The sequence below is a fragment of the Gavia stellata genome, chromosome 12 (genome assembly GCF_030936135.1).
Source record: "Gavia stellata isolate bGavSte3 chromosome 12, bGavSte3.hap2, whole genome shotgun sequence".
NCBI classification, from domain to species: Eukaryota; Metazoa; Chordata; class Aves; order Gaviiformes; family Gaviidae; genus Gavia; species Gavia stellata.
In genome coordinates this window covers 10,804,946-10,829,016 of record NC_082605.1, presented here as the reverse complement: position 1 = coordinate 10,829,016, position 24,071 = coordinate 10,804,946, and the positions used below count along the sequence as shown (strand labels likewise).

Here is a 24,071-nt window from a genome sequence, read left to right as displayed (position 1 = left end):
GGTAATCTATATGTGTCTTTTGCTCAGGAATGGAAGGAGAAGGCAGAATATGCTCTGAACGTCCTTATTAAACTGAGTTCCAAGAGGAAGATGACATTCTTTAGTTCAGATAGATCTTAATTTTGAGCAAGACACTTCGTAGCTTAGTGCTGGCAGTATCAGAGGCACTTATGAACATGTGTGGAAAGGAAGTGATAGACATCTGCAGTACCTTCCGCTGTTGCAAGGAAGTTTTCATGTAAATGTTTTGGTTCTAAGTGCCTATATTTACAAATCACAACTAAATCTCAGTCTTACTTTATAAATATCCCACCTTCCAGCCATGAGAATATTCAGATCATTTTGTTCAGATTTTAATTTCTCTGATTCTGAAGGGTCACAGGATTTGAATAGTAAGAGAAGCCTGTGAGGTTATTTGTATAGTTGTGTTACCTGGAAAATAATTTGCCTACTCTTTCCATTTATTGCTGCTGTGTATGAGCTGTTCTTCCTCTGTTGTTTAGTCCTTACACTGGGGCAGTATCTCTTCTCACTCAAGCTTGAAAGTTCTGGTGTACTGTCACCTCGATCCATATTTAATGACCTTATAGAGCTAATCTAATATTAGAAGTAAAGAGCCTGCTTTTTCTTCAGCTTGTATCTGTAGATAAAGTAAACTTTTAAAATTTAGATGGATAAAGGTAAATAATGATTAACAACCACAGATGGATATGAACAGCTATATTTAGATGTTGGTAGTTGAGCATAACCATGATGATGCTTGCTTAAACAGTGTGTCTAGAGAACATTTTGTGTGCAATTATTGGAAACATACATAACTATGTATTAGGAAAACCTACATCAAGAGTAAGGCTGGAGAGTGAGTAATTTAAGGTAAAAAACATTCAGATGAATGGTAATTTTATTTTTTTTAGAAAAAGCACTTAAACCCCCAAGAAATTCAGAGGCAATGCATAAGCAAACCCCCAATGCGTTAAACCTTATCTTTAGTTCTAACTTTTAAAGTATTGTTTATTGTGAATAAAACATTACAAACTAATTGTTAACTATCAGATAAGCTATGGTAATTGCAGGAATTTCCAAAAACTGATTTTGAAAGCTATTCTGTTGTAAAATTTTGTAGCATTGATATTGCTCAAAAAATAAGAGGTAAAGATACGGAGATTCAGGACTCCTTCCTTTAGATGGGAAAGGGAACCAACAAGTTAAGTGAAATTTTGAACCATTTTCAGTTCTATTTTCTTAGCAAAAAAATCCTCATTAACATGATCATTTCTCATTTTGTGAAACAGTCACTGATTAATTAAAAAGAACCCCATAAATTGGTACTTATTCTATATATTGGGAATGTTCTGTATGCATACATCTGCAGATGGGGAGAACATCAGGGTGTAGCAGAAGAACTAAAGGGGGGCCTTTCAGGGTGGCCCACTTCTTCTGGTGAACACAGGGTACTGGTCATGACTGCACCACAGAAGTCCTACAAGCCTTTCTGTGGTAAGTTTGCTATAGTGAATGAATTATTTGTCAGTTACACTCGTATTTATGTTTGTGATCACAGAATTAAAAATTTGTGCATGTATCTTCGAATCTTTTTTTTTTCTAATTTTTCAGTTAAATTTACTTTATCATTATATTTAAATTTATCTGTTTATCTTTTGTTTTAAGGGGTTGGATAATGATACGAGCTACAAATCAATTTAGGGTTCTTTTTTCCTTTTCCTGTCTTGCAGATACTTATCATCTGGTAGGAAATGCATTGCGTAAGAGAAGGGTCAGAAAAAGAAATTGATGATCCCAGCTTGAAAGACTAAATTGAGGCAGGTAATGATGCAGTTCCTTGGCTTGTAATTCTTCCCATTTGATATGAGAACTATATAGTAGCTGTGTCGTAGAATGCTGCATGATATATATTAATGAAGCAAAGTACAGGATCACAATCCTTTTAACTAATGGATTTTTAAAAATATTAAAGCACCACTGTACCATTCTTTCTCTTAGATCACCCCTGTGATGAGATCATCCAGTGTACCACCATTTTTCTCCTAGAAAACGTGGACAATAGGAGGATCAGAAGAAGCCTGTGAAAAAAGGACTATGTTGCACTCATCTTTTTTCTTTAGAAATATTTCCTCATGTTGTAACTGTTCTAAAGAAAACGCTATCATCCAAAATTGCAATAAGATGAAGAGCTTACAATAAAAGTATATAAAACATAGTAATTTTAAGTATGTTTTTATTACAAATGCAAAGAAACTTTGGCGTTACGTTTTTCATAGAATGATACACTTCCAAAACCATGCTTATAGAGATATGGTACGGAGGACTTGAACAATGAAAGAGACAAGTGCACATTTGAGATCTAACTTATAAAGATATTTTATCGTTGGTATGTTTGCTACTAAATGAAAATATTATATCCATTTCTTTTTTTATTCCCTCTAAATACAGTGACGCTAAGATACCTTGTAGTATCTTTTTCCATTCTGTTGCGTAGGATTTCATCTGCAGTGACTTTGCTGCAGAGTGATGTCATTGATTAGCATTACACTTGAGTTACGCTGATGTAAATAAGGAAAGTGTCAAACTGTTGGTTCAGAGAGACCTACTGACCGTTGAAGTTCAGCCTTGAAATTCAGTCTTCTGAATAATGGCACACAGTAATATCCAAATAGAAAAAAAATAATGTATGTAAAGGGAGCTTTTAGCATGCTGAGATACTGACTATGGACCTGTTACTGAAGAGATTTCTGTTAGGTAGAAGTTGATGCCAAGAATTTTTGACATTTGTGGGATAAGTCCATCAATTGGCAGGATATGTGAAGAAGTGATTTTGGAAATGGAGGTTATGTGGTAAGACATAGGGGCCTAGAAAATCTGCTAGACTCTACTGGGACAGTCCATAGAGAGCTGTAAATAACTAGATAGTATTTAACCAAGAAGCGATGGAGTAAGTAAACTATGAAATAAATTGTTTCTGTAATATGTCAACAGAGTTATGTAGTTGGCAAGTTTCCACCAGGTAACTTTTTATACTGTCTAGGTTTCAGTTCTTACTCTACACAGTTTCTCTCTTCTTTGTACAGCTAGCCTACATCTTATAGTTTTTAACCCTTAAACTATTTATAACTCTTTGTTTTGAATTATCTTGTGCCAAAATGTCTTTATGTACAAGCTTTGTTATCTGACGCCAGCAGAGCTTGGGTAATAGTTGTTAACTGCTATATTGAAATTAAGGAAAAGCTATCAAATCATAGAGTTGCTAGGTAAGTTACTAGATTTTTTTTTTTTATCATTTAGTGACAGTATTGTACATTCTGCATTCACTGAGAGCTTCTAAATGCATAGTAAGTAGCTAATTAAAAATATGGAATATGAATGGCATTTATACCTAGACTGAAGATTTGGCATGTTCAATCAGTAGTATGCGCTTAAACCAGTTACAGAAATACAAGTTTCAGGCTCCCTAGTGATTTACAGAAGGTCCAAACCAAATTCCCCACAGGGAGGTTTGGGAAGGCATAGAAAGTAAACTACCGTGTTTGAAAGGATTGTTAGGACTGACCTTGTCTAAGCCCATAAAAACTTAAGTAATAGATATGAAATAAATGTGAAATGGAACATCTCAGGCAGCATTAAGATAAAGAAGACTTGTAAGAAATGAACCTGAGAGAACTGACTAAATCAGCTTGCAATGTTTGCTCTGTAGTGAAGGTAGTATGAAAAATCCCTAAAGAGAAGTGTCAAACTTAACAGATGCTTAACTCCTAACAGAGAAGTATCAGAAGAAAAACAGATAAAGGATAGATAAAACATAAAAATATTCAAGCAAGGGGTGATACCCTATTGCAGTCTCAAAGCATAGAAATTTTCTGTTAACATGATAATCAAGGAGTTAATAATGTTAATGTTTATATGCTAATAACTGGGCTAAAGACCTAAAATATAGTGGACTATATAGTGGAGACTTGGCAACAAGTATTGTAAAATAAATGTTGAGTGAAATTTTACTCCATCTGTGTTGTAGTTTTCAGTTGTTTAGCAACTTTTGCTCAGCTATTTCAAAGATCTCTACAAATACATTATTAATATGTCAGTGAGATGCATAATATTTTGAAACTAATTTGTAAATAAAGAAGAAAAAAGGTGGTTCTCCTTCGTTATCATACATGTTATAGTCTGTGCGTCGACACACAGACTAAGGTTTGCTCTGTTTTCTATTCTGGGGTTTAGGTCATAGAATATTATAAAAAGAACTCATTTGGTATATGCTTATCTACAGATTTTTATTATGCTAACTTTATCAACAATATAGACTCTGAAGTGTTAATGCATTTATTATGTGATAATTAAACAGAGATTGGGAATTTTTCAGATTTGCTTTTCTTGTTGTGGCTAGGGATTCTCAGCAACAGATTGTGTTTTCCAAAGATAATTGCTCTTTTTAAGTCAAACTATACAAATGCAAATCTCCATAGTAACACTGTAGATTCTTCTGCTAACCTGCGCTCTTGCAAATTTGCTTGTCAAACTTAAGGTAGTTTCACAGTTGTATAAATACAGTCTTTGTCATGTAGTTAGCATGTAGAAATAAGATCAACAATTTTATTGCCATTTTGCTTATAGTAGCATGTATTATGTATCCTTTCTCATTTACATTGAAGGTATTTTATGTGCTTGGCTCATTTGTGGGGGGTAAAAAGTGTTCTGAAGGGGAATTTTAGCTAGTAGTTGTACTACATAGCATATGTTTAGTTTAAGACAAACATGTTGGAGAAACCGTTTATTGACTGAGACAACTTTAACGTGATTATTTTAGTATGTTGAGAATTCTGTTTCTATTCTACAAATCTCTGCTCACTAATGAGATAATTAGCATTTACCTATCATGGGAATTACTAGCAAAATGACCCGTGCTAATTGAATCAAAATGGCATAAAAATAATTGCTCTAGCTCAGAAATATTTTCATAAATAATGAGTTAGGAATATTCATCCAACTTGTGTAAGTAGATAACCTGAATCAGCTATCGTGTAAAGGTATATATCGCTATTAATACCATGATTCTGTGGTAAAGTTAGATTTGATATTGGCCAGTAATCCTAAAATGACTCGCTTACTTTCTCAGTTCAAAATGAATCTCAGTTTTGTGATAAGGGGAAACCATCTAAGGCATCCTTTTCAATGTCATAGGGACCTTTAGAGGAGGTTCCTGCTGCTCTCCATAGCCATGGGTGAGAGCAAGAAATGGAACAAAATAGATAGATGTTGCAGAGTAATTAGTGTGGCACAGCTTAGCCTCCCATAGTGCCAGACTTCCCTGACTCCACTGGGAAGCAGCGCAGTGTATCCATTATGCTGCTCAGAGGCTATTAAGCTGAAGAGAAGCGCTGTGTGTGGTTTCCTGATCTCAGAACGAGGCAGCACTGTGCATTCTAAAAACTGTGAGTCCTGATTACTGCTGGCATGTAAGGTGTCCCTAATGGATTATCTATAAGTTGACTTTCACTGTCTGATAACGAAACAGTTCTTGAGTGGGATTTATGGGGCTATGCAATTGTTAGACTGGGCAGATGATGTAGCTCCATATGAAACATTGAATGTGTGTTCTGACCTACCTTCACACCATAAAATGAAAAGTAGATCTAATGCATGATCAAAATGCTGTAGGCATGGCATAGTGACAAGATGTACCTGCTTATGTAAGGGAAATGTCTGTGTTTTTACTCATGAAATGGATATGCATTTGGTCATATGATTAGTGATGGGCTGCAAGTTTTTCGGGAAAATGGTAGCAATATGCAGGCTGGCATAACTGTCCAGTAGGCAGAAAGGAAAAGGCTGTGAGCTGAATAAATCGTTCTGGTTTCCTACATACAGTGGGAAGTTTACCACTTTTGATGATTAAAAATGCTCATTTTGCAGAGTAACAACTGGTATTCTGCTATTGGTGTCTATACTTAAGATCATGTGAAACTTATTCAGGTGTATAAGGGTCTACGTAGATGTCTATTCAATAATGCTGATGATCAGTATGTGCAAATCTTGCAAGGGGGAAGCTAGGTACTATAGGTGCTTAGTAAACTGTGCAGAAAATAATTTCATATTACTAAATTGTGTTGTAGCTGGATCTAGTCAATGTTACATGATGACTTGATATTCAGAAAGCATTTTTTTCTTGATTTATAGATAGATCTTATTGAACTGGACTGACAGTCCAAAGTCAAAAAGTCTAAGTTGAGAGTTTCAATAGCTATAACCCATCTGCTTTTTATATATTCTTCAGTTCATCTGTGGGACAGAGATCTCATGAATATGCATATGCAGTCAACTGATGAGCAGAAACAAATCTATAAGGAACAGACCATTTAATAAGATATAAGTAGTAGATCTTTTAGCTTTCTGAAACTTTGTTGTATTTGACAAGCCATGTTCATTTCTTCATGTTTTGTCAACTGTTTTTATAAATTGTAGGTTTTAATTTTTTTTTTTTTTTTTTTTTTTTTAAATTAGGTTATGAAGCTTTTAGTAGAAACAGTTACTGGAACATACCTTGCAAGGAAATTAAACCTGACCTTTGGATGATCTGATAGAAAATGACTGTTATTTTGTTTGCAGTTACATATTTATAGCTTGCTGTTTGCTTGCTGTTTGTGATATGAAAATATCTTTGTGTATGCCATCCTTCTCTGTACAGGGCTACAAAATGGCAGAACTTGGTGTAGGGGACTGAATTACAGTTGCTGTAGAAACTATGATTAGGACTTTACTGGTGTGTACATGTAATGGTTACTTTTTTCCAATAGTTCGAATTTACATTGTAAGAAGGGTCAACAGCTACATTTATCATATTCTTCTGAATTCCACAGACAGCATTTTGAAACAGTTATTCAACAAAGCATTATGTCACTGTGGTCTAATAATCTTTTGGTTGAAAGTTCTTTGTACTTAAATGGTGGTGCTGTTCTTGCAGTTATTTTGACATTTTTATGATATGATCTTTCGCAGCAGAATCATTTACATTTTACTCTATTTAAGGCTATACTGTGCTTGAAAAGTCTACGTTCAGACCAATCAATTTATTTCTGGTCTAAATCTGTTAAAGCTAATTGCACGTTAGTAAACTACATCGTTGCAATTCTTTACTTTGTAGCCAAATACTTTGCATATTAGGAACTTGGATATTTAGGCATAAAATATTGCAATAGCAAGAGTAATAAAACATACTAGCTTTTGCAAATTGTGTTCCCAAATGATTATTTTTTTAGGGTGGTTTTAAGAAGTGGTATAGTTTTAACGGACACAAGGGTTTAATTAAACCACAGTACTCCATTTAAAATTTCAGTTTATGTACTGCAGAAGATATCCAGGACTTTTTAGGAAGTGCCTGAACCAGAGCCCAAAATGGTTGATGGCATAGTAGGTGGCTCAAACTGGGCTAGGGACTCAGTGTCTTTTGATGTGTGTTCCTAAACTAGAGTATGTAAAAGCAGATAAAGATTGTTAAAAATGAAAATGTTACTAAGGTATGAAGGGAAAAAAAGGTAATGGATGCATTTAGATGTATCCGTGTTGGGACCCCATTGTGAATCATGAATTATGAAGACCTAACTGAAGTCAGTCTATTCACTCTAGATTGTTCAAGTAATGGGCAAAGCAGGCAGTTGCCTTGATGGCAGTCTGCCTGCCGTTGTCTATGCTGAGAAACTGTGAATCATCTGCTCTAATGCAGAAAGCCTTCCAATCTCCCCAGCTGTGTAGGCAAGGGTTCAGAATGTCAAGTGGCTCCCTTCCTGTGACAATGATTTCTCCCTCAGCCCCTCCTTGAAACTCTAAAAGGAGTGTTTTCTTTGCTTGTTCAGCTCCATTTTGCTCCCCAAAGCATGAGAGGAACAGGAAGGTGAATGGGACTTCTGAAGAGAAAGGAGAAATGGTAAGGAAGAGAAAGCTGCTGCTTCTAGGGTATGAATTGAGGTCCCTGCAGTACCTCTGGGCTGGACATGAGCATTACATTGTCCTGTGCTCCACATAAAAGAGAAAATGAAATTGCCTGAAGAAGGGTGGCCTGGGGAGTAGTAGAAGACAGCATTAAACCTCTGCCCTTGCCTGGTACTCTCTTTCAATTCCTTTCTTCTACCTGAAGGTATCCTGAAACAAGTGTCACTCGGAGAAGCCTTGAGCTGATTCTGCCATTCTTTTGAAACAAAGATGACATAAAATGTTTAAAATAGTGGTAATTGCAAGTTTTTGAGTTTGATGTAGAAATCAGATAATATACAACATTTAATTTTTTCCTCAGTATATTAAAGCACTTTTATTTGTTGAAACTGTACCTGTTGTCTTCAGCCCTTCTGGGGCAAATCTGGCTCCAAAAGTTACCAAAACAAACCCCATACTTATACTGAGGTAAGTTTAGTACCTAAAAAATGTAAAAAATGGAAAACATTAGATAACTCTGGTTTGTCACTGCTACCACTTCTGTTCGTAACATGGTGGGATTTTTTGTAATACATGTGGTAATGTGTTCTGTACAGAATTTGGTATCCTACATCATCATGTAGTTTTTCTCCATTTGTCTGTTTTCCAGTCTTACCCTGTTTACATCATCACATGGATTCCCGAAGTTCTGAAAATTCTCCTTTAGGGTCTGATTTTAATCACAACAGATAATACCAGTAATTTCAGTGGAGATTCTTTTGATTTACATCTTTCGAGAAAATGAAGTCTTTAGATATTTATATCTATGCATTCAGCATTTATTATAAGTACTGATGCACAGCAAAGTAGTTTGTAATCTGTGCCTTACCCCTGGACTATAGATATTCATGTTCAGCATATAGTTACACAAAAGATGTAGTCTCTAAACTGTGTAAGGAAGCGGTGTCTTGCTGCCTATATTGCCTTGAGGTAAGGAACAGGAATAAAACAAAGGAATTTTTTTTGCTTTTTTTAAAAAAGAAAAAAATCTGGGAAGGGAAGCAGCATTGTTTTGAAGAGACAATATCAGATATTTTTAACTCTGTCATAATTTCAATGCAGCAAAGGATCTGTAGCATATTTTATGCAGTGAGAAAACATTTTTTTTTTTCTGATCGTATTTTCAGTTCAGGGGTGGTTTTTTGTTCTGATAAAAAGGGAAGACTGAAAGAGGAAACTTGAACAGCTGGATTCAAGTTACCAAGCAACACTTTGTTTCCCAGGCAATGGAAAAAGAATCAGAGCCGGTGTTAAGTGGATTTTCTTCCTTTTTTTTTTTTTAATTTTTTTAATTATTGTGAGCTGATGCATGAACTTCAGTTTAACAGACTCTTGACAGACTTCATAGAATGATAAATAATCAGCTGGATAATAACTACTTGTGCAGGCTGTTTACTGTGTGACTTGAATGGTTCTTTTCTGTAGTTATGGTAGCACACAGTATAGGCAGCAAGCAACATATCACAACCAGTTTTTGTAGATGACACTGGTGTTATGTTTGCTTCACTCCAATATTCTCAGATACAATCAACTCTATTTTGCAGTATTCTGATATAAATGTATTCCTGCAATGATGCATTCAGGCTCTTCTGCAGAATATAAATTTCAGAGTAAAATGAGTGTTCTGCATTCCCAAATGTTTAGACATTACCCTCTACCTCTTCCCTGCTGAGAAAGACTGACTTGGTTGGCGTACTCAACTGAGCGGTAGATCTGCATTGAATTGGTGGGTTTGGTGTAGCTTCTGGCAGATCCAAGAATGGGATTATTTTTTTTTTAAAGGCCAATGCAAAATAATTTCTCTCTTTTTTTTTTTTTTTGGGGGGGGGGGAGAGTGTGGTTGTTTTTTCTTTTTCAAGCATAAAATTTAGTTTTAGGTTAAAAAGCATGATTCTTTCTTTAAATTTAAGAGTTGCATTCTAATTGTTTGTTTTGAAGATCAAAGCAATGGAAAATAACAGCTCAAATATTTTTTCCCAAACATTTCATTTAACACTGAAAAATTTTGGTTGCTTTAGACTTCTAAAGGTTTTTAAAGATAGTTTAACAAAATGGAAATATATTTGTTTCAGTGTTGCTTACAAGCTTTTTCTTAAAAAAACAAAATATGCACCACCCAAAAAAACCCCCAACACCCAAAGTGTATGAAATATTGTCCATCTCTTTTTCCAGAATTCGCTTAGTGCTCTCATGTCCCTCTCTGTCATATATTTGCATAATGTAACAGCTATATAGAATTTCTGTTAATCAATGTTCCTTTTTACTACTGTGTCATCTATACAAATACGTTCACTTATTTATTTCAAAATAATATTATATTGCACACTCAAATTGTATGTAGTGGAAAAAACTAATAAAAGAGTATTAATGTTTATATGGATATAGAATATAGTGCTTAGGCAATCCTTTTGTGCGTTAATTTGATCCAGCAATCCAACACTTTTACTTGCACATATATTAACTACTTGGGAATGTAGGGATGAAATTTGTCTGAATATCCAGGGGAGATAATTTTGTTAAGTGACAGCTTTGACATTCTGTTACATGACAATGTGATAACTGTAATCTTTATGTTATAAAATAATATATAGTTTTTCATCTACCAGTATCTCAAAGTCCTCCTCCATAGGGCTGCTCTCAATCCATTAATCCATCACCCAGCCTGTAGTGATACTGGTGATTTCCCTGACCCATGTGCAGAACCTTGCACTTGGCCTTGTTGAACTTCATGAGGTTCACATGGGCTCACTCCTCCAGCCTGTCCAGGTCCCTCTGGATGGCATCCCTTCCCTCAAGCGTATCAACGGCACTACTCAGCTTGGTGTCGTCCACAAGCTTGCTGAGGGTGCACTCAATCCCACTATCCGTCATTGATCAAGATATTAAATAGCGCTGGTCCCAATATGGACCCCTGAGGGACACCACAAATATCACAACAAAACTTTGTTAGCATTTTTAAAAAAATTGCTATACCAAAGAGAGGCTAATTTTGGTAAGAGGAAAAAAAATTATATTGGGGAAAAAAAGAAATGATCCTCTAGACATTTTGTTCCTTCTACAATGAAAAGAAATAAACTTTCAAGAATTATGGTGAAAGTAGAGTTTCAGTAGCTCCTTTCAGGAAACATTCTGTGTGCTTTCAATTAGAAACTAAATTGTCCCACATGCATTTCAAGCTCCATACACAAATTGCCTTTTCACTTGAAACTTTTTATATGTGGTCTCTTGCCAGAGGACAGTCTTCCAGTATGAAAACATACGTGGTTGCTTAAGGTGTTTTTGATGTACAAGTTAAATGAAAGCTGAGTTTCTTAATGCTCAGATTATTTTTCCTTAGAGTCTGTCTTCAGGCATATTGGTAAAACATATCATAAGCCCTTCTTTTATGCATGAATTCAGGAATAAATGGAAGTATGATCATTGTAAAGAAATATTTTGGCTAGTGATTCAATATAGTGGTTTTATCCTGGTGTAAACTTCTCCTTCTTCCCTCCTACCCTTCTTCACCCACTCAAGTTTTCTAATGTAGGCCAGGAGTGGTGTCAGAATTATTGTTCAAGAGTAATACTGAGGCCAATGAGATTACTGCTAGGCTTGTCTGTGGTGCTGGACTATTGATCATTGTTTTATAGTTTGTTGGCAGTGCCTAATTCATGCATTTTATTCCTATATTCTTCTGTATTCATCAAAACTCATCATTGCCTGTTTATTTGAAAACGCTAAATGGAGAGAGAATTAGGCATGCATCTGAGTATTGTGCTTAACTGTGAGAACTTAATAAATTTACATACACCTAATTTACAAAGAAACTCTTTCTCTAGTACAGAACTCATATAGCTCTTTAAAGTTTCCCATAATTTTTCATTTCATGTGCTTGTATTCACATTTTCATTTCTTCAAACTATAAAATTTGTTGGGATTTGACAAAATATCTTTAAGAGGTTCTCACAGAGTTCAAATACCTGTGGTAGTGAGTTTTTAAAAGATGACCAATGGCAATGTGATTTTTGGAATCCTTCCTAATAATAGGTTTTTTTTTTCTACACACTGGAGCCAGACATGGAAATTTTCGGTGTTGTCAGTTTATGGTTTCCAGAAAGATAAAGAGTTTGATCAGAATTTCTTAAATATACTTTAATCTAAATTACTATGATACCATTTTGGCTGGAGGTAGATGCAAAGGGTTAGAAAACAGGAAAGAGAAGATAAGCTTATATGTTAAGAATAAATTAATTCCTATATGTTACATTTTTGTAGTAGTCTGGTTAAATAGAGTTCGATCAGTCTTTCTAATGGTATTTTTGGCTGAAGAAACACTACTGTTTAGACACTTTAGGTAAATAGCTGTGCTTTTACTTAAATAATTGATTGAAATATTAATATACTGCTGATTTAAATTTTAAAGTTCAGACAAGCTAGTCATGTAGAAGCAATACCAAGGCTTTCTTTTCCAGGAGAATGGAAGCAGTCTGCTTTGAGGTGTTTGAGAGAACTAGCAGCTCCTATACTATTGCCTGCTGTGATTTACAGATTTGTACATTTTACCTAGGAATACAAGAAACGAGATTTACTGACACAATGATTTCTCATTCCTGTTTTTATGTTGTCTTAGGTATAGTTGCTGCCATCTTTAGTCACCCGTTTTTTTTCTTCTTCCAATGGTTATTTGATTCTGATGTCTTTGTTCCTATTATGTCTTTATTTTTTATAAACCTTGAATTTTGTGTTAGTTTTTAAAAATCTTCTGGTTACAGTTCCATTTTCCTTCTGTTCTTTAATAAGTAGAAGCTTACCAGTTGAAATGCAGGCACTCACTGACAGTTTCATGATACCATCTCTAAATTGCTTATTTTTCTGAAAAAGTCCTTTTCTTTCTAGCACTGTGTGTCATGCTATTTTATGCAGTTTTATGTTAATAGAAGGTAAAACCTTGAACTGCATTAACAGCATTGGTGTAGCCTTTTATTTAAGAATTTCAGCTCACTCTCATCTAATCAGAACAACACATAGTCATTGATGTCTTAGGAACCTTAATAAAATACATCAGAAGCAGAATAAAAAGAGGATCAGTTTGCAGCACCCTGGCTTTCCTGCAGCCAAGTGATGAAGTCTCCGATAATAAAGCTGGGATAGAAAGGCAGTTTTGTTTGGGTTTTAATTAGTATTAGGTTCAGACTATGCTATGTAGTGCGGATTTCGAATACCAGTCAATAATGATAAAATCCTGCAAGGTCTTTTTATTGATTTCTGAAGAAAAGAACAGGACTCATCTTCCACTATTATTTTAGGAAGTATATTATATAAATGGCCTCCTCTTGGGATTTTTTGATACCTAAATTAATGGTAAGACTGTGTGCTGAAGTTATTTTTGAGGCCAATAAGATGCTAATCATAAAATCCCAGAAACTTGTGGAAGGAGAAAGCAATGGCCAGCTTTGGTTTAAGACTAATTTTGGTCTAAAAGTGATGAATATTAGAGTAAATTTAATGTGAAGAAAAAGATCTGACTACCTGTCAATTTTGTGTGGGTGTGTTAATCACCTTGACAACTAAGCATCGTCATGAAATCCCAGGTCTGGGCTTCTGATTATGCAGAATTACAATTAATTTGTATGTGCAAAGTGGTTACTCAGAACTACTACCAACTGCAGTGATACAGATGTTAATAGGGGATATAATGAAAGTGTAATTTAGTAAAAGTACAGCTCTGAGGGATTATTAGTACAGACCTTGACGGTTGCAGAGATGATGGCACAAGTACTTTATTATGGATATAAGTATCAAGAGTTCCATTCAGTACAGTTCAGGTTAAAAGAAACTATCCCTGAGGTTGTTTTTTGTGTGTGTATGCTTTTTTTTTTTTTTAAAAAAAAGGGGTTTTCTTAGGCTCCCTGGGCTTTTTATTAAAAGAATTTAAAAAAGCAAGGCAGCATCGTTTCAAAAATGATGTAATGGATAAAAATCTGGTTTCCTTAGGCTATAAGGACTTCATGAAATGTTCAGAATATCTCTTGGTTAGCTGTTCAGGCAAATATGAAACCCTCCAGATGACCTCAGATAGTAAAACAATCAGTGTAAGGTATCATGCACATAAAGTGGTAGTATCTTTGAATCAGTACCCCAAAAGTATAAACCTGAATCAGGTACCCCAAAAGAAAAAATGCATGCATAGAACAACATAAATTCAAGAGCTGAGCCTTGTGGGAGTCTCCAAACATTTGAATCTGATTGGAAGAAAACCCACACAAAATAATAAAGTGGGAGTCATTTTCTGATCTTCTCCAGAATCCTAAAGTCTGCTTCATTTTACCGTCAGGGATAGAGAAGAAAAGCTTTTAAGTCAGCCAGCATCAGATTGATTCATAAAGCAAACAGGAAAAGTATTATGAGGCAAGGCTTCATGCTATGATAGACATCTAGGAATACTCATCTTTGGCAGTCTATTCATCTTTGGCTAAGGGGGTGGAAACTCTGGTTTGTCTCCCTGGGTAATGTGTGGAATCCTGTTTATACTCCAACTCAGTTTATGTGGCCTTGGGGAACAAAGTCTGGTCTTAGAATTAGCTGTAATTTTTGCTGATCAGATAGTGGTATGACTGGCCAACTATTTTTCCATGACTTTTGTAGGAGAACTATATGACAAATCTATGACATACTCTTACTTTTTTAAAACATTTGTGTGGTGAAGGTGCTTGTGTCATCTGAGACAAACAGCTGGTGGTGATTGAGAGATTCCCTGTATAGGTGATTTACAAAGATTTTTTTCTTTTTATAATGTGGAGAATTAGTTGTAAATAAAAACAACAAGGAAAAAGGACCATTCAGATATACTTTTTCATAAATGCCCAGTGCAAAATTAGAAATTCAGTGTTGTCATGTGTTAGAGGTAGTTTAAATGTACATACATATATCTGCAATATATTTAATGTAATAAAAAAGCTTGCAGACCTACTTAACTTTAGGTATGCATTCAAACACGTGCACCTAATCTGACTATTGCAGGCAGTGCTGTGGTTTATCAAGATATCAATAGGCTATTTCAGGTCAGAATCTAATTTAACAGTTTATCTAACTGTTATGTTCTTGTGCATTCCTTCTATGGAAACAGCAGAGTGGACAAAATAGAATAGGCATATCCAAGTCTTTCTTCTTCTTTATATTGCCAGGGTTCCTAAGAGCTTCAGTCATTGACTAAGGTATCATTGTTAGCTATGGTACAAATAGGGAATGAAAAACTGCCCATGACCCCAGATGTTTGCAGGCTAAGATCATGAACAAACAGAGGAGTCTGAAAAATGAGATCAAACTGGTGTGATCTAAATGGTCTTAATTTACCAGCCATTCGACCATAACTTGGCTACTTAATTGTAATACTACAGATCATAAGTATTGATCTATTGCTGTATACATAACATTTTCTGTTAGCTATGGACATCTTTTATTTTAACCAAAAATGCATGCCAAACCTGACAATTTTAGGATGGCTGTCTTGATATTATGTCCTGTCATATACTACATTTCAAGTTAAGTAGTCTATGTTCCGTTAAATGGAGCACACATGACTAACTTGTCTCTTTCAGTTATTTTAATATTTTAGGCCGCACAATTTTTTGAATGTACTTTAGAAAGATGTTTATTGTCAGTAGATTTCAATTTAACAACATGCCCCAAATCACTCCTACTATAGTCTTTAAAGAGTGATTGCTTCTCAAAGTCATTGATAAGCAATATGCTTGTTGCTAAACAGAACAAGAAGCTGACTGATAGTTCGTGATAGAAAAAATTATGACTCTTACATATGTGGGTTATTAGGTAGGCAAGACCCAGAAATGTGCTAGGATAGGCTGAGGGAGGGCAGGCTAATAAATGTGCACAATCCATAGTTGATTATATTTTTGATTGTTAATCTATCGATTGTCAAGTTTTATGTTTGCTTCTCTCAAGAGAAGCGGATTTGAGAGATGGGAATAAAGATAATTAGGACCCACAGTGTTATGTTTCTTTGATGATTCCTTCTCTTCCCCCCCCCCCAAATTTATGAGGATGAGCTGGGAGAGGCATAATTTGGAAGACACAATAGCTCAGCTTCTGGAGTCTAATGTCTTTGTGGTGAATGAACCTAGCTTCCCAGCTTACTAGGCGTAGATGTATTTTTCATGGTTATGAAGTTAGTTCAAATGTCTATGTGGAGCACTGGGGTTGAAGGAACAGGGAGAGAAAGACATCTACCATGGCAGTTCTGTCCTTTAGAGGGGAAGGACTCTAAAGGACTAGAAACAGAACTATATCTGTCCTGTTTCAGTTTTGTTTTCTAATAAACTGCTCAGACAGTTTGTGGGAGGGGTATAAGCATCATCAAATTCTTAAATGATGATGTTTCATTACAGCTTTACATTGTTCTCTGTAGATAAGTATACAACTCCTGCATTTTATAAGAGACCGAGTGCTGCCATCTTTATCCTCTTTTTTTATAAAGACCAGTAGACATTAATTCTGTTAACTGTATGTCTTAACTAACACAATCTGTTTTTCTTTTACCTGTGGATTAAGATGCATAAAAGGTATGAAAATGTGAAAACTGAAATGTAGTTGCTACTGTAGAGGGTGCTGCGTCAACCCACAATATAATTATTATCCTTAAAATGTCAAATTTAAATATAATATCTTTAAATTGCTTATTTCAGATATTAGAGGAAAAGCTAAGAAGAAACTACAGTAAAAGATTTTAAATTACTTTAACAGTGTTTGAATTAGTAACACAACTGAATGAAATTTTGATGTTTAGGCAGAAACAGCAGCATTGTATTTGGACTAAGAAACTACTTGCTGGCTTTGTCAGCGTTGACATTAATTATTGATAGGGGTTTCAGAAATAGCGCATGTGCTGTCAGAGTTGACTGTAATATAAGATAGGGACTGCAGTGATGCTAGAGGGATTATAGAGAGGGAAGCACCTGTAGCATTTGGAGTTACATGCTTCTAATCATCAGACTTCTATTTTGTTGTAATAAATTCATATGAGTGATTAAAATAATGGAAAGATGAATCGTCAGGCTTATTTCTATCGTGTCCCTCCACAGGAATTACACAGAAGAACCCAACTTCAGCCTGAGCCAGCAAAGACGAAGGCTCTTCAAACAGTTATTGAAATGAAGGTATAGTCTTTGCATGTTTTCCCATACTTTATTTTTGTAGCATGAACTCGTGTACTGGATCTGGCTGGGATGGAGATAATTTTCCTCATAGCAGCCTATATGGTGCCGTGTTTTGAAATTGGGACCAAAACAGAATTGATAACACGCTGATGTTTTAGCTGTTGCTGCACAGTGCTTACACAGAGTCAAAGCTTTCTCAGTTTCTCCCTCTGCTCCCCCACCAGCAAGTAGGTTGGGGGTGGACAAGAGGCTGGGAGGGAACACAGCTGGGACAGCTGACCTGAATCGACCAAAGGGATATTCCGTAGCATAGAATGTCATGCTCAGCAATAAAACTGAGGGGAGGACATTCAGAGTTATGGCATTTGTCTTCCCAAGTAACTGTTGTGCGTGATGAAACCCTGCTTTCCTTGAAATAGCTGAGCATCTGCCTGCCAAGGGCAAGTAGTGAATGAACTCCATAACTTGCTTTGCTTGCGTGCACCGCTTTGCTTTACCTATTAAACTGGCTTTATCTCGACCCATGAGTTTACTCACTTTTGCCCTTCCGATTCTCTCCCCCATCCCATTGACGGGGAGTGAATGAGCAGCTGTGTGACGCTTAGCTGCCTACCAGGATTAACCCACACCACCTCGATTTATAACTTTTACTATTAAATCATTAAATGCTTCCATTTACTTCTCAACTTATTTTGCTGTGAAGCTAGGAATAATTAGTATTTCTTTCTCCCAGTCTGTTTTCTTAATAAGACTTGATTAAAAAAATCAAGTGCAGCGTTGCTGAATAATGAGAACCGAATATTGCTTCTAAAAAGACCTTGGGGTGGGGGGAGTTTCAGGTGAGCCAAAGTAGATGGAATAAACTGACAAACAGAAGCAAACACAAACTGTCCCACACTGATGTAAAATGTTTTTCTTCTTAATCTTTAAAACCAATACTTCTGTTGGTGGTTATTTGGCCATCATTTTACATCTAACCTAAGGAAGATCTTAATTGCATCAGCAGAGTGATATGACAAAATGTGATGAAACGCTGTCTTAGTCCTGAATATAGTTTCCTCTTTTTGATATATAGTATTACTAAAGTGTTGTGGCTTTTTTCCCCACAATAACAAAAGATAAAAATAATAATTTAAAAAGTGAAAACTGATATTTCTGTATAATTCTATGAGTCTGGAATATACATCTTTAAGAAAAATACCATGAGACTTGAGATAATTTGTGAGTTGGCAATGCTGCCTGAAATACATTAATGATGGTCTTTCATTTCAGTCTTAAAAGGAAGTGCAAATTAAAGGCCTCATTTTGCCAGTGACTTCTGTTATGAGCAAATGAGTTCAGCATGTCTGAACACTGTGGTAAATACACAGTTACGACAACAGCAGGACTTGATAAATACAGTATCTGCCTTTTAATAGATAATAATTAGCCTGGATTATATGAGTAAAAAAGTACATAGATTTCAGTATTCCATCTTGTGATGTGTATTTGCCTTGGACCTTCCCTGTTTATTCTAGTTCAGAAGTCTATGTATGAAATCTAAAATGTGTTTTTTTGCAGTGACTTGTTACACTAAGTATATGGGCAAGTAGGATACTGGCTGAGAAACTTGTTTCTTTCTATTAATATTCAGAATTATAAATTTAAAAGTTTTGGGATACAAAGATAGTGTGTTAGAGTAATTTATGGTCTTCCATGTGGGTTATTAACAATGTAAAGGTTATGTTGCAAAATAGTTGGCAATTCCTGTTCTGTACCAAAACTCTGAAAAGAACAGGGGCAGGGGGAGACATGACACACGAATGCCACACACAACAACTGTAGTTGCAGCCACTCTGACAGTGTCTGTGCCTGAAGACAGTAAGGTCTTTTCTGTTTGTCTCTCAGTAGAGTTGGGAGTGGTGTGATCTTCCACTTTTTAAAAATCTGGTCTTTGTAATGAGGGTTTTCATTTGTCACGGGTGAGACTGTGATTGTGTTGCTGGAGCATTCTAATGCAGAGCTGCCTTTTGGCTCTGAGGCACTTAGTTCTTTCTTTTCCTATGAACACATGCTCCTTTGAGGTTGCCCTGTCTAAAATAGGCCTAATATTGAAAAGAAAAAGGGACAAATGTAAGATGTTGAAATCCACATGATTAAACAGCAGTTTTCATTACAAGTTCCAGCTTTGGAATGTTTTCAAGTAAATTTGTCTTAATCCAGACAGCATTTGTTTTGAAAAAAAATATGGAACATTTGTTTTGAATGATCAAACATTGAAGCAATAATTTCCCTACAGTGTTGAGGGTAGAAGGAGTGAGATTACCCTCTAATATGGCGATCTGAGGCCATACACTCCCCCATGCAGAGGCTCCAAGCAGTATACATTTCTCTTTACTGCACCCAACCCCTTCCACCCCCTCACCACATTAGCCTTTGTCTGAGTCCCCTCCCAGGCTCCCCCAGGCTCTGCCGGGAGGCAGATTTCCCTCCTTCTAAATCCCTCTAGTCTTTCTTGTTTTCTTCTGCCTCTTGCCACTGCTGAATGCTTTTTGTCCCTTTTCCCAGTCAGCCCTCCCTTTCATCCAATGAAGTATACCCATTTCTCCTACCTGTCATCTCATATGTGATTTTTTTTTCCTTTTTGTCCTAAACAGCTTTTCTTCCGCCCTACCTTTCCTGTCCTGTCATGCTCTTCATTTCTCTCTGAAAACCTTGCAAGTAGTTGCCTTTCCTTATAGCAATTGTAGTTTTTGCATAACTGTTGTCTCTTTGACCAGTCTCTATCTTCTGTATACTTATAAAAAAAAAAGGCATAACTAAAAAGATAGAAAATTCACATCTTATGTCTTGACTCCTTTTCAGATATCTATTGTTTTTTCAGATGCATTCCACAGGCCTTTCTTTGCTAACTTTCTGGTTTTGTTCCTTAGACACATTTGCTTCCAGATGTCCCATGTCTTTTGCTTATTCTTTCCCCTTACATTCTTTACTCTCTGTTCCCTTGTCTCCAGCAGACCATCTTCTCCAGAAGCCTTTCTTTCTTCTGGAAAGCAGAGTCATAGGACAGGAGGGCAGTATGCTTCCTTTTCCCACATGCTCCTGTTATTCTCTGAAGCTCCTGTTTTTTTTTTTTTTTTTTTTAATTTGCTTAATCACATTGTAGATACTGATTTCAAGAGATTTTTTGCTTTGTTTTGTTCCCCCAGCCTCCACAATGGTTTTCTGAGATCCATTCTCTAGAAAGTGGGACATAGTACATATGCTGTCTGTATCCTGGATTTAGTAAAGGGGTAAAAATTTTGAAGTGCACATCTGCCCAAACAGCAAGTTGCATCATGGAGCTCAAGGGGTTCAGAGAAGAGCCATCAGAATGTTTAAAAATATTACCAAACAATGAATGACTTTAGGAGCTTAATATTGTGTAGTTTAACAAATAGGAAATGACACAGCAAAGAGATTACAGTCTGTAGATACCTACCTCTCCAGTAATGAAAATAAATATATTGCAAAATACAGTGCGTGGAAGCTAGAGGTAGCAAATGCACACTAAAATATAGTGTATATATTTAACAGCATTAATTTAATTTTATGACTTGTGTTACACAGGAAGCCAATCTAGTTTTGTTGCAATGGTTGCTTCTGGCTTTGTGACTATGTTTAAGCATAAAATAAAGCTGGTACATTGAAATCCTTTCCTTTAATTGCCATTGCACCCATGCATACTTCTTTGTGTATTGTGTGCTGACAAATGCCAGATCACTGATATCTTTGAATATCAGTGATATCCAAAGTTGATTAACACTGATTAATAAAAAAAAAAAGAGTAAAAGGAAACACACTTTTCATGATTTCTTTCTTTCAATAAGAAGTAGTCCTGAGCACAGGAATCAGGTCAAAACTTGCTCATCTCTTGTGAGGCCCCACCTGGAGTACTGCATTCTATTCTGGGGTCCCCAGTACAAGAAAGACATGGACCTGTTGGAGCAGGTCCAGAGGAGGGCCATGAAAATTATCAGAGAGCTGGAACACCTCTCCTATAAGGAAAGGCTGAGAGAGTTGGGGTTGTTCAGCCTGGAGAAGAAAACACTCTGGGGAGACCTTATTGCAACCTTTCCATATATAAAGGGGCCTTATAAGAAAGACGGAGAAGGACTTTTTACCAGGACCTGTAGTGACAGGACAAGTGGCACCAGTTTTAAACTGAAATAGGGTAGATCTAGATTACACATAAGGAAGAATTTTTTTATGATGAACGTGGTGAGGCACTGGAACAGGTTGCCTAGAGAAGTTGTGGATGTCCCATCCCTGGGAGTGTTCAACATCAGGTTGGATGGGGCTTTGGGCAACCTGATGTACTGAAAGATGTCCCTGCCCATGGCAGGGGGCGGGGTTAGACTAGATGATATTTAAAGGTTGCTTCCAACCCAAACTATTCTATGATGTTGTTCAGACAGTTCTGGGCTTAAATCAATGGCATTACTTGAGAGAGAAAATCAGAAATTAGTTGCCTACAGATATGGCATAAATCTCATTCTAAGTGTAGGGTATTGACCATCCTGAAATATATATAGTCTAGCAACAAGAATTAAACAGTCTTTAAAAGTGGTAAGCTGTAAAGTAAATGAAAATCTTTGTGGTTTACCTTACTTGCAGAAAGAGCCATCTTTATGTATTGATCCAGCTTTGATATTTCAGGTATGGGTCTGGTTCTAAAAAAGCGTGTATGTGTGTTTGCAGTGCAACATATTCTTATTGTTAAGATTGCATGAACTTTCCCTTGCCCTTGTCTTCAAAGATAAACCTGAATATTCTCTGTATTAAATTGACAAAGTTGAAGTATGTAGTAAAAGTAGTCGTGTATACTCTGTTGATGGCATGTGTGCATATGTGCATTTAAATGCAAGTTTTATTAAATGCTACATTTAAAATATTTGCTTCTGATTACTTGTTGAATGCCCTATAAGCAAGATTTTTCACAGACATAGTTTAGATTTATCAGGTATTTGAGATGATGAAGAGTAGTATTTCATTACTTTTCATTTCAGAGTAAGACAGACTGAAATGCTGTATTATTTACAAATGTTTTGCCCTACTATTTCTTTTTCCTCCCCAAGTGCTCAGGAAATGTGCTATAGCACTCTTGTTGTACGGACTGGCTATATAATATTCGTGAAACATTACTGTGGAAACTCATTTGTAGACTTAGTCTCCTTTCCATTGTGGAGTATTATTTTCTTCAGCATTGGGACACATACTAATTGTTTCATGTTCCAGAAGAGATGGATTTCTGGTAGGTCCAGCATAGAAATAGCCCTAACCTCTCTCACAGAATATCTGCAACACTATTCGAATAAAGGAGATGAGGAAGAAGTATTGGTTACTGCTGGAAGGAGTGGATAGATTAGGATGAGTACCCTGATCTATATCACAAATCCTGCTATATAATCTTAAGTCTTTTAACAGATTTAGAGGGCCTGACTGGAAAAATCTACACAAATGTTGCATGGTTGTAGAACTCAGAAGACATGTATTAGTACCAGTTAATACTAAGCTGTTTCCTTAATATTACTGCAAAGGAATCTTCTTTGTGATTCAACACAGACCCACGTAGTTTGGTAGAATGCTGCTAATGTGGATAAGTCTTAGAGGTTTGAAGGAAATACTGCATCTGTTCCTATTTCAGTTTCTGAAAGATTGCCAGACCCTGTGCCACAACAAAAGCTGGTTGAAAGTTTTCCAGTTGAAGTTTTCTGTGGGAAAATGCTGATTCAGCTGAATCAGAAGATTTTATGGGAATGTGCCTATTCTGTCAAAACTTTTAGTGAATGCAAAGCTATCTAACTTTCTATTCGTCCTGTAAGTCAACCCAAGTCCCTTGTGGCAGTACCCATTGGGAGTGCCAGGCTGTCTGTATTCTCTCTGACCTACAAGGTTCCTCACTTTCTAGCAGTTGTCCAGACAGGGAAACTTTCAGGTTTCCTGGGCAGGCCAGCAGCCTGTCTGCTGTATTTGCAGAATTGCCAGTCCTGTATTGTTCATACATAAGGGAACAGTTCCTTTGATTCCTTGAACAGTCTGTGAAAGAAGGTGATGTCTGGCTTCTCTTCTGTCTTGTCATCACTGATGTTTTTGATAAATTCTTCTGAAACAGATTTTAGCCTTCAAAATTTGTGAAATTTCTGGCTTCTGTTCCAGTAAAAAGCTAATACAAAACTGATAGTGACAATTTTTCTAGAGATAGGAAAGCTAGGTTTTACACAGCTGTAATCACAGTATGCAGGGATTGATTAAAAATAAACTTTTCCTTGGAGAGTTCAAACTTGTGATAAAGTAGTATGGAAAATGCTTCCAAAAGTTATGTTAGACATTTCTCATAAAGCTTAATGTTATTCTGTGATGCATAAACCTTCTGAAGAGTGTAACAGGCTGTGCCATAAATTATTTCTGCCATGTTATATTTGCAAACATGTAAAATACAAATCCAGCACAAAAAGACAGATTCTTAAAGACTTGGCTGGAGACATTTGATGAGGGCTACTCCCAGATGAGGTGTCATAACAGGTCATGTAAGTATTAATATATTTCAGTGCACAATCATTCTAAAGTGCAGTGAAACTTAGGTTTTGCTTTTATCTTCAATAATAGGAGTAGAAGATTTCTAAAACGAAGCCTGATAGAGCAAGCTTATTTGATTGTAGTATCTGCGAGAGCTACAATAATTTATTGCTGTGTGTAAGCCTTGATAGTTTTTAAAATTATTTTTTTTTTCTCTTTTCTTTCAGTGTTTTTCTTTTCGTGCAATTTCTTCAAATGACAGGATTTAATGAGAGTTCTTCCCCTTTCTTTTTTTTCATTCCATCTCAACCGTCTATTTTACTTTCTTCTTTTTAAAAAAAAAAAAAGTTTATGGAAAAATATTTTGTGAACAGAACAGTTAACATCTTAAATATGTTTGGT

The 24,071-nt window shown here is 36.0% G+C and overlaps 1 protein-coding gene across 1 annotated transcript in view; it reads left to right on the top strand.

The window, feature by feature from the left end:
- Window positions 1-24,071, top strand: part of ERC2 (ELKS/RAB6-interacting/CAST family member 2) — a 499,899-nt gene that overhangs the window by 80,388 nt on the left and 395,440 nt on the right. The window contains exon 4 of the mRNA XM_059823475.1: window positions 17,058-17,132. Within this exon, the coding sequence (XP_059679458.1) occupies window positions 17,058-17,132 (75 nt within the window). The remainder of the gene's footprint in view (window positions 1-17,057; window positions 17,133-24,071) is intronic.